A 10000-nucleotide genomic window follows, 5' to 3' on the forward strand; every position below is an offset into this window, starting at 1 on the left:
GACCACAAAACTGGGAACTACATGCCCGACTCTTTGCGACAAGTGTGCAGGTTCTTTTACGTCCCACATGATTATGAACATTGAAGGGTTGTGAGACGGGACCTCCGGCTTATCGTCCTTATCCAAGAAGACTAGAGAGTCTAACCATTTGCAGATGTAATTACAAAGGCAGCACTTTCTCCTCAGCTATTTAAAGACCCTGAGTGTTAGTCCGGCCGGAGTTGAACTCACGACCTCCCGCGTGACAGCCCGGTGCTCAACCAACTGAGCCACCGGTGCGCGGTGGCCACGAAGTTAATAACACTCGCTTAATAACAATAACACTCAGACAGTCTTACCTCGTGTTTAATTCTTTTACAATTCAGCTATCAAACAACGGCATTGATGCCTGTTTAATTTCATGAAATACGGCCTTCATTCAATGTCACCGGCCATCTGACCTGCCTTGTATTTCTCGCATTTAAGTCTAAGCACCCATTTCAAATACCAATGATAAATGGTATTTCAGTCTAAGCACCCATTTTAAAACGGTTAGCTCTCAATAACTTCGTGGCTCTGTCATTGGAGGTTAGGGTTAGAACCTATATTATTCTTAGAAGACTCCCATATGAGTAGCAAATATAGGTTGGTGTATGGGTCCCATACGAATAGCCACTGCCAACATTTTATTAACATAATAGAGAAGTGATCCTCTCAATTTGATAAGCTTATCTAGACAATTCAAGCAATTGTCTCTAATTGACACCTGAAAAATTCACGTGGCTTCAACAGTATTCTTACCCATGACCTCTGCAGTGCCATTACAGTGCTCAACCAACTGCGCTACATGTGTGAAGTCATGCAGTTGGGAGCAGGTCAATTTGTTGGGCTCTTATGTTTGGTCAAAGGATTCGGTGAATTAAATGAATGCACATTTGAAGTGCAGGTTACAGACGAAATAGAGAAATTTACCTGCTCATAAGGTGCCTGTTAGAGAAAAGTGCTCAAATTGTCCAAATAGGTGCTTGGATCGCTTCTCTATTTCATCTGTAACCTTCACTTCAAATATACATTCATTTCATTACATTTTATTTTTTTCAAACGTAGCATTTCAGTTCTCTTACGGCCGGTTTAGGAGTCAATGGGTTAGGCGTATATGACATAGTGATAGTAAATTGTTCTTGCCTGTGTATGTCTTTTTTTTTTTCCAGAACCTCGCAGTATTTAAAGCAAAATCAAGTAGAAGTCACATAGTCCCTGATGAAATACAATCTTCAAAAGTACCAGTAAGTGTTTTATCTCTTTGTAAAAGTCACTTCACATTAACACTATAATCAGCAAAAATAAAATGTCATCACACCAAGCATCAAATGTCTATCGTATCTATCAGCTCGTGGTATTTGACAATTTCACAATGGTATTATTGTATTTTGTATATCACTCCCTTTCATTTTAAACCAGGAGTAGAGTATGTCCAGTTGTAGCATTTTTCTTCCACCTATATGCAAAATATGTCCTAGGTTCAATTTCCAGAATTTGGTGCTATGGGTTGATTCCTTGCTTTTCCCTTAAAAAAAAAAAAACAAAACAAAACAATTGTTTCATTTGATCTGCTTCATTTAAGTTGATTTGATTTACAGTCTCCCAGGCAATAAGTTGGGCACTTTTGCCTGGCTAAGTAAATCTTAGATCTCAATAAAGTTATTGCTTTTATTATACAAAAATTGGGTTTATCAACGGAGTTGATAATGTAAATTGACCACCGTACAGAGATTCTAAAAGCTGACGTTTCGAGCGTTAGCCCTTCGTCAAAGCGAATCGAGGGATTATGGGTTACGTGTAGTTTTTATAGTAGAGTAGGAGCTACGCTATTGGTGGTAACATGGCAACGTGAAAGGTAGGAATATATTAGTTAAATGAAAAGCGTTTGTTAATACCGTGAGGATTAAGGGTGCCGATTTGAAAGATGAATTTTTGTTCCAGATTCTTGCGGCTTTCTGTCGTACCTAGATGTAGGGAAAGGCCGCAGATAGCCATGTGTTTTTTGGAGTGGTTAGGCAGATTAAAATGGCGAGCGACTGGCTTAGATGCATCCTTGTCATTCTTCTCAACATCGCGAAGGTGTTCGCGGAAACGGTCACCTAGTCGTCTACCTGTCTCACCAATGTATAATTTATTGCATAACGTACTGTTTGAAATTGTTTTATTGTTTGAGATTTAGATTAACATTGACCAGCTAAGGTTAGTGGAGGGCTATCAAAGCCTGACAGTGATGTCCAGCTACTCATAGGTTTTGATAGGCCACTGCCAGGCGTTTCTGCTCACAGGGACCAGCAGATAATTAGACGATTTTTGTGAATGGAAATTTTCATCTACCATGTTTAACACAGTTCAGTCACAATCCGTGTGGAATACGAACAAATTAAAGTTCAAGTGACAATATTTATGGGAGACACTCTCCCATTCTCATGGTCCTTTCTGCTCAATCCACATCATTATTGTGCAACCAGCCAAGTGAAGCTGGTTACACAATCACTTTCAATGGTTATTTAATTCACCTTTTGTTTTTTTTTTCTGTCCCCAAGATTTTCATTACTCAATTGATACAATATGACAGTCAGCCACCTCTCTCATTCTCTTATCTACATACTTAAACTCGGGTATACTCAAATATAGTTCATGTTGTTACATTTGTTATTCAGAAAAAGATCGCTAGTTTACCTCGCAATGAACCCACTTTTGTACAACCAGTTTCAAAAAGAGCCAGTGATGATAAGGTAAGCTGTCTCTGCAGCTTAATGATGTGTGTTACATAGAAAACTGATTGACTTGTTATAACTTGAGATATTTTCAACAGTGTGCTACAGAAGATTGTGTTCCAAGCAAAAAATTCAAAGGTCAGTACATTGTACACATTATTCACATGACATTATTATATAGCTTTACATATGAAAGTAAATTAAATTGTTTTTATCCATTTCATTGTTCTTTGGTTGTTGTTTTCTGGCCCAAGTAAGTGGTAGTGTTACAGAAAAACAGTAGCCAAAGTTGAAAACAAGTTACTGTAAGCCTGCAATTTTAAGGCTGTTCTCTTTATTTTACTTTCGTTTTCTTTATGCTGCCCATAGCTCTTCAACAATCCACTCGCACTTCATATAGGGAGCATCAGTTTTACCTTGACTCTGAATTCTAAAAGAAGCTGTTCGTGCAAAGCGCAGACTGCAGACCTGGGGTAAAATGCAGACTTGGTCCTGAAAAAAGGAAAAAATTTGGTATATCAGAATTTGCTGCGGGGAGAGTATGTTTATATATTACCTTGTAGCTGTTGCGAAGGATTACAATTACATCATGTAAAAAGCAATTACGATTACCTTATGCCACTTGAATTGTCTTAAACTCACAAAAATTCTGAAACTGCACGAAAACCTTGCATGTTTGAGCGTATTTCACCAGAAACCCATAAGGGTTGAAACGTGTAACGGCCCCTTGTGTGCTGGGAAACAAGCTTCTGAATATTCGATTTGCTAAGTACCATATTTGGAACAACAAGAGCGAGGGGTTTCCAAATATGGTACTTCGCACTGAAACATTCAACCAATCAGTTCGCACTGAATATTCGGAAGCTGTGAACACGCGTTACACGTTTCAACCCTTATGGGTTTCTGATTTCACTTAATGATGTTGAAGGAAGATTTGGTGCAACTTGGTCATTTTGTTCCAATTATTGCTGGGCTGAAGTCATGTAATGTTGCTTGTATTTAATGTAAGACATTTCTCCCCTAAAACTTTGACATAAAAAATCAAAAGCACTTGTTCAATGATGTTTACACTCTAGTGCGATCTGACCACTTGTGGGAAGAAGTCTCGCTCAATAAACAAAGTCCATGTCACACTGTAATAGTTTAAGCAGAATGAGTGAAACTTCCACTGACGGGAACCACATTTCAGTGGAGCAAACCCGGCTTACATTTTCACAACTTGATCATGAAACAGGCTCAAAAGATTATGCAAATCAAGAAACGAGTGATTATCCTCGCTTTCCAACTTGCAGCTTCCTCAGAACCATGTGACTCCTATTGTGACTGCATTTTGCGTGATGTGACATGTGACTACGACTCCCACTTTCAAACATTACTTTAAGTTTGGATTTTACCCCATGTCTCCAGTGTGAAGTCTGCATTTTACACTGACTGTAAAAGAAGCAGTCTGACTTTTCCTGAGTGTGCCCGCGTCATCACTGGAAAGTTGATATCAGGAAAGCAAATGCTTGTATAGTTTTATCTTTAGCTCTCAGTTTTTCTGCAGTTTCATTCACCCTATCACAGAGTAATATGTGTCATGATGCTAAGGACAGCCTTCTTCCATGTCTTTCCAGTGGGCTTGAAGGAGTATAAAAGCAGGCTATGCACATTATTTCCCCTTCTACCCATATGATAAGGCAGTGGTCTCTTAGATCATCGCCATGACCTTCTTTGTGCTTATAACATCTGTGCCTTGAACTTCACATTATTATTATCTTATGCTCTTAAGGCCTGAAAGATGGCTGTTAATAGCCTACTGTAAAAATGTTCATTTCTTTATTTTTTTTTCTTTTACATTTTTGACATTAATAGATTTATGTTTGCTGTAGTTCAATTTTTTTCCTTGGTTGAAAGTTTTTCAAACCAGTTCAATTTTGTTTTTTCTTTTATTATTTAATATTCATTATCATAATCTGAAACAAAGGAAAATCAAAATTGAACTAGTTGAAAATTTTTTGAACCACAACATGTATACTTTTTTACAAATTAGTTCCAAATTACCTTTCTTGTAAATAATCTTGTCAATCAACTTCTGGTTGTAGAGTGATTATCAATAAACTATCTATCTATCTATCTATCTATCTATCTATCTATCTATCTATCTATCTATCTATCTATCTATCTATCTATCTATCTATCTATCCATCCATCTATCTATCCAACCATCGGAAATATTAAATTTTGTCAAGTGAGGGAAGTGATCCTCACACATTGGTGGACAATTTAAGCAATCATCTCTTTTTTGTCTATTTAAACAATAGAGTGTTTCTGTCGAGGAACTATCGGCTGATAGTTGCCCCGCGGAATTTGATGTTCTCAAAACAAATATTTGCACGACAAGCGAAGCTTTGAGGGCAAATATGCTTGTTTTAAGAACATCAAATTTCCAAGGGGCAACTATCAGGCCAATAGTTCCGAGACATAAACACTCTATTGTCTTTATTGTTCACTACTAAATTTTCTTCCGTGCGCCAGCTCAAAAATCATGTTGAATTATTTTCAACTTTATTAGACGCAAGCCATGTCAGCCAATGTAAAATTTGAAAAAGAAAACAAACAAAAACCGTCTTAATACAATTTCGATTGTTTATTTTCCATAAGGCCGCTTGTTTACAGAGGTATTTTCAGCGGACGACTACTATCCATCCGGGTATTTTCCTCGGACGGGCACTATGGGCTGATAGTGTCTCTCCGCGGACGAACACTATCGCGTCACATGATCAATTTAAACCAATAAGAATCGGAGAAAATTTAGTGGTGAACTATAATCAAATATATATGTTCATTGATTAATAATATTTGTGTTCTTTCACAGCTAACTTAAGTGGACAGAAAAACAGGTAATTGTGAACTCCAAAATATTGAAAGTACAGATACTCAAATATTGAAAGTTACACCATCCATACATTAGCATGGTGATGTAACATAAGTCAATTCTGCATGTATTGTACTCCGGTAGTTTGAAAAATGAAACACATGTCAGTGTCTTATTTGGTGTGACCAGACTAATGTAATAATTTATTGCACATTGACTGTTGTAGTGTGGAAGAAAGTGAAATAGAAATAGATGTTGACAGCAGGAGTTGCAGTGCTAAAGATGTAAAATCGGATTTACCATCAGGTGATATTCTAAACCATGAATTTTTTCCCATAATTTTAAGCAATCAATGTTTTCAAGGCTTTCAGTCATGCTGTTTTGTCTTGTTCTTTCAGACTTTTTTGACACCCCACAACAAAGCAAGGACACTGCACAAAATGAACAGTTGAAGTAAGACCCCACCAAATTGCTTGATGATTTAACGATTGTTATGAAAGACGTCAGCACAAGTTTCTGACACAAAGCAAAGCGTTAATGAATTTCTTAGTTTTGCTTGTTTCTTCACTTGTGTTTAGTGATAATGAAGACTCCACAGAAGGTATAATACCAGAGGGCTTCTTTGATGATCCAAAGTTAGATGCAAAGGTATGTGTAGCCTTTAATGCAACTTAACACCACATCACAGACCACACATTATGAAAATAATTTATTGATCATTTGATGGGTTGTAATATGCTTTATCCTTTTCAACCCTTGCATCAACGACAAGGATGTTTTCATAGTATTCCGAGGATTTTACTATTTATTCAAATTTAATGACGAGTCTGTTTATTTTCTTTTGAAATGTAACAGTACCTGTTCTTCTTAAATTTACAGGGTTGGAAATGTTTTTCTCAACTCAGTTTGAATCTTCTGACCTGTGGCAGCGAGCTGTAGATTTAGGACTTAGTCTGTTAATTGCTGTGACTCTTTCGGCTTCATTATTAGTTTGTTTGTGGAAAAACTGGACAGTTAGGGAAAATTGTACACAGAAGCTTAGTCATTTACGTGTAGTGTTATCATTTTAACCCACAGGCTCGCAAAGTTGAGTACAAGGATGCAGCTGAAGAGGAGTGGGAAAATTTTCAGAAAGCAATGCAAGTAGAATCACAGGTAACAAAACAATCGACATGCGTAACCTTCAGGTTGAATAGAACAGACCTAAACTCGGACAAACAGTCACTGGTTTACACTCTTGCTGTGGTTTCTTTGAAGCTTAGTGAGTTGGAAGTGCACCAAGGAAAAGAGGGAAGGAAAACAAGGTTTTTCTTTCCCTTGTTCATAATCTCTTGCGTACCACAATTAAGCCATTTGAAATAGCAGGAAAAGAAGTGATGTGGGTGATTATGTTGAAAGTCATAAGAGTTAATAGAAAGGGCCTCGGAATGAAGAAGAGTTGCAATGTGCAAATCACCTGCCATTTGATAATCTGTAGAAAAATGTGTTATAACGTGAAGAAAATGCTTTTCCGTAGGTGTCACAGTCCATAGTGGAGGGGGAAGATGAGGAATCTCGAGTGGACCGAGAGTTTTCCGAACTTAGTGAGCAAAGGTACAGGAGCTGCCCGTGGAATCTGTTCAGTTCGATCTTGTTTATCGAAAGACATTTTGCGCTTACTTTTCTTCTGTATGACGTGTTGGTAGAGCATTTTCTCGCTTTTTTCTCGACCAACTGGAGTCAAAAGCTGAGTGTACCTCCATAACCGCTTGTGTTTAGAACATCATTCGAAATCAAGTTCTGAAAAAGAAAGGAAAGAGGGACCAGGAGGCAGACCGAGTGCTGAAATGGAAGGGGACTGGGGAGCCTTCCCTCTCCTTCCCTTTTACCGCTTGCTACGCAGACTATTTGAAATCCCATCCTGGATTAAATTCAAAAATCAAAAGTAACATCAACCCTCGGCAAACTGATTTTGTGTATTGTTGGGGGGGGGGGGGTGTTATTGCATTAGGGAGCTTAAGCACGCGCGTTTTTGAGACGCGGGCGGCAACCGAAAGAGAATATTTCGCGTGCCAGGACAGTGGTGTCTCACATGTGATTTTTATACTAATCATCTCTAACGGAGTAAAGTTACTTATCAGTGTAAGTGTGAGTGTGTGAAGACAAATTAAAAGGGAAAACAGGTCAATTGCGGTTTCCCTCCGCGTCTCAAAAATGCGCGTGCTTAAGCTCCCTATTTTATAAGCTGGACTTACCTGGTCCTGTCAGGACTAATAACGAACCGACGGTATATAATACTGTTTTCTGATTCTATGGAAAGTCCAAACACCAGTGTACGATGTTGCTGGGCTTTTTTTTTCGAACTCAAGTAAAAGAATGTACAGCAGATCTTCCTCATCAAACCTCACAGTCCCGGATAAACTTCGCAATATCGATAGCCGAAATTGGTTTGGTGGCAACTGATGTTAAACCCACAGCTTTACATACCAGTAATGTTGTCTTAAATCGTAATCGGCTTGAGTCCATGAGTAATAAAGCGAAGTGAAGTGAAGTGAAACCTACGATCGTCCGGGTTAGAGTAGTCCCGACAAGGACTGTCGCTGGTCACATGGACTGACGTTTCGACAACCCGAGGGGAAGTCATGTTCAGAGTTAAGTAATATATGAAACGTCAGCCAATATCACCCGAAACAATTCTTCTCAGGGCTAAACTCACCCGGACGATCTGGTTGTGTGACTGAAGTTCCTCCTTGCTTTAACCCTTTTGACTCCAACAAAATTGTTTTACAAAAAAATTCAACATTTCCGGTTGCCTTTCGTCGCCCTTCTTAGTTCAAGTGTCTCAGGGTGTTTTGTAGCCGGAAGTTTGCGGGCGCACTAAAAAAAAATTTATAATGGTAATAGGACTGAGTGGAGTCCAATTCGGTCTGTAATCATATGAGTGATTAACAAAATCGGGCGACCGCGTGGCGGGGAGTATGATTAAAGACCGAATTGGACGACACGAAGTCCTGTTACCAATTAATCATAACCACAAATGCATTCCTTTTTCACTGTCTAATGTTACAAATTTGTCCATTTTGGAAAATCAACAGTTTGGTGGGGTAAGTGGTTGTTGCTATGATTATTGTGATAAGTTCTGTGATTGGTGGATTAAGCTGAGTGCACTTAATATGATTGGCTGATGTAACTGTCTGATTACAGGAGTGCCATTAAGGTGTCCGATTACAACGCTACACACTAATTAGTAAAAGATAAGGCAGTTAATGCACCAATCAAATTTGAGAAAATTGTAATGGTTATGATTAAGATTAAGATGGAAATAGTCTCAACATGGATCATATTTTATTGAACACTTTCCGTTTTTCTCTTATTCAACAGACTGTACTTTCTACGAGCTGATGCCTTACGGGACAAACAGAGTACGGTAAAAGAAATAGTCTCCAAGAAAAAAGCTCAAGCAAGAAAGTTACAAGAGGAAAACCCCGCTAGTAACAGCGATGATAGTGACTATGAAGAATTGTTTGATTGGAGAGCAAAGAAAGTATTTGATCACAGCCACTGATAAATGCGCAACGTAACCCGGCAAGAGAGCGGGTGGAGAAGCTAGACATTAATGTCTTCCTTCAAATAACCCTGGTTTCTTCCCAGACAGCGGCAACTTGAGTCCCCGATAAGGGAAAAACAGTCAATGATTTGAAAAAGAACAACAAAAAGAAAATTCCACTTATTTGCAGAGTAAGAACTTGTAAACGATGACTTGAAATGGTTGCTATTTCTAGTTCAGTCAAAAACAGTTAAAATTTTTGGAATCGGTGGACTGGCTGTGCATTCAAAGAGTAAAGGTGCGTGAAAGTGTACATGAGTCGAACAAAATCACAATGACCGACTACAAGTTCTTTGTTACAAACAGTTGCTCAGTCGAGATTATATCGATACTCTTGTCAGTGGACCTCACTGTCGTAAAAATTTTAGAGGCATTAATTGCACCTGGAAGGAATGCAACCAAATACTAATAGATCAAATGCGAAAATAATATTAACGTCAAGATTGTACAAGAGGACGCGAAAGTCACTGTTTAGTGGGCCCAAGAACATTTGACCAAAAACTATTAGTTATCGTACGATTGCGATTGCAAGAAGTCATTTTATTGTTGGCGACTGACTAGTACCTGCTAATCACCTCCGAGAATGCCAATCGGAAAGATAAAAATGGTGTGTAACTTGGAAGCAATTTTTATTGCTATTTTTCTGTAATTTGTCAAAGCGCACACGATAGACACTATCTCTCGCATGCAACAAGAAGTGTTGTAATATAAAAGCCTCTTCATCTTATCCCCTGTTGACCGGGGATGGCTAGCTCGGTTTTCGATATCTTGTCTTGTATCTCAACAAAACATACTGATGATCAAAACATAGTGATTTTT

At 38.4% G+C, this 10000-nt stretch overlaps 1 protein-coding gene and 1 long non-coding RNA gene across 2 annotated transcripts in view; one reads left to right on the forward strand and one right to left on the reverse strand.

The window, feature by feature from the left end:
• Positions 1-10000, forward strand: part of LOC137967675 (zinc finger protein 830-like) — a 10707-nt gene that overhangs the window by 702 nt on the left and 5 nt on the right. Inside the window, exons 3-12 of the mRNA XM_068814203.1 lie at positions 1191-1265; positions 2682-2756; positions 2837-2876; positions 5596-5620; positions 5822-5901; positions 5994-6048; positions 6174-6243; positions 6673-6750; positions 7112-7188; positions 8956-10000. The exon at positions 8956-10000 is cut by the window's right edge and continues 5 nt beyond it. Of these exons, the coding sequence (XP_068670304.1) occupies positions 1191-1265; positions 2682-2756; positions 2837-2876; positions 5596-5620; positions 5822-5901; positions 5994-6048; positions 6174-6243; positions 6673-6750; positions 7112-7188; positions 8956-9139 (759 nt within the window). The 3' untranslated portion in view covers positions 9140-10000. The remainder of the gene's footprint in view (positions 1-1190; positions 1266-2681; positions 2757-2836; positions 2877-5595; positions 5621-5821; positions 5902-5993; positions 6049-6173; positions 6244-6672; positions 6751-7111; positions 7189-8955) is intronic.
• Positions 1278-7524, reverse strand: LOC137967676 (uncharacterized). Its single transcript, XR_011116557.1, has 3 exons — positions 7255-7524; positions 3155-3230; positions 1278-1546 (listed from the first exon to the last, which is right to left on the reverse strand). It is a non-coding gene; the product is annotated as an uncharacterized lncRNA (long non-coding RNA).

Source organism: Montipora foliosa, chromosome 8 (assembly GCF_036669935.1).
Source record: "Montipora foliosa isolate CH-2021 chromosome 8, ASM3666993v2, whole genome shotgun sequence".
In the NCBI taxonomy this organism is placed as follows: Eukaryota; Metazoa; Cnidaria; class Anthozoa; order Scleractinia; family Acroporidae; genus Montipora; species Montipora foliosa.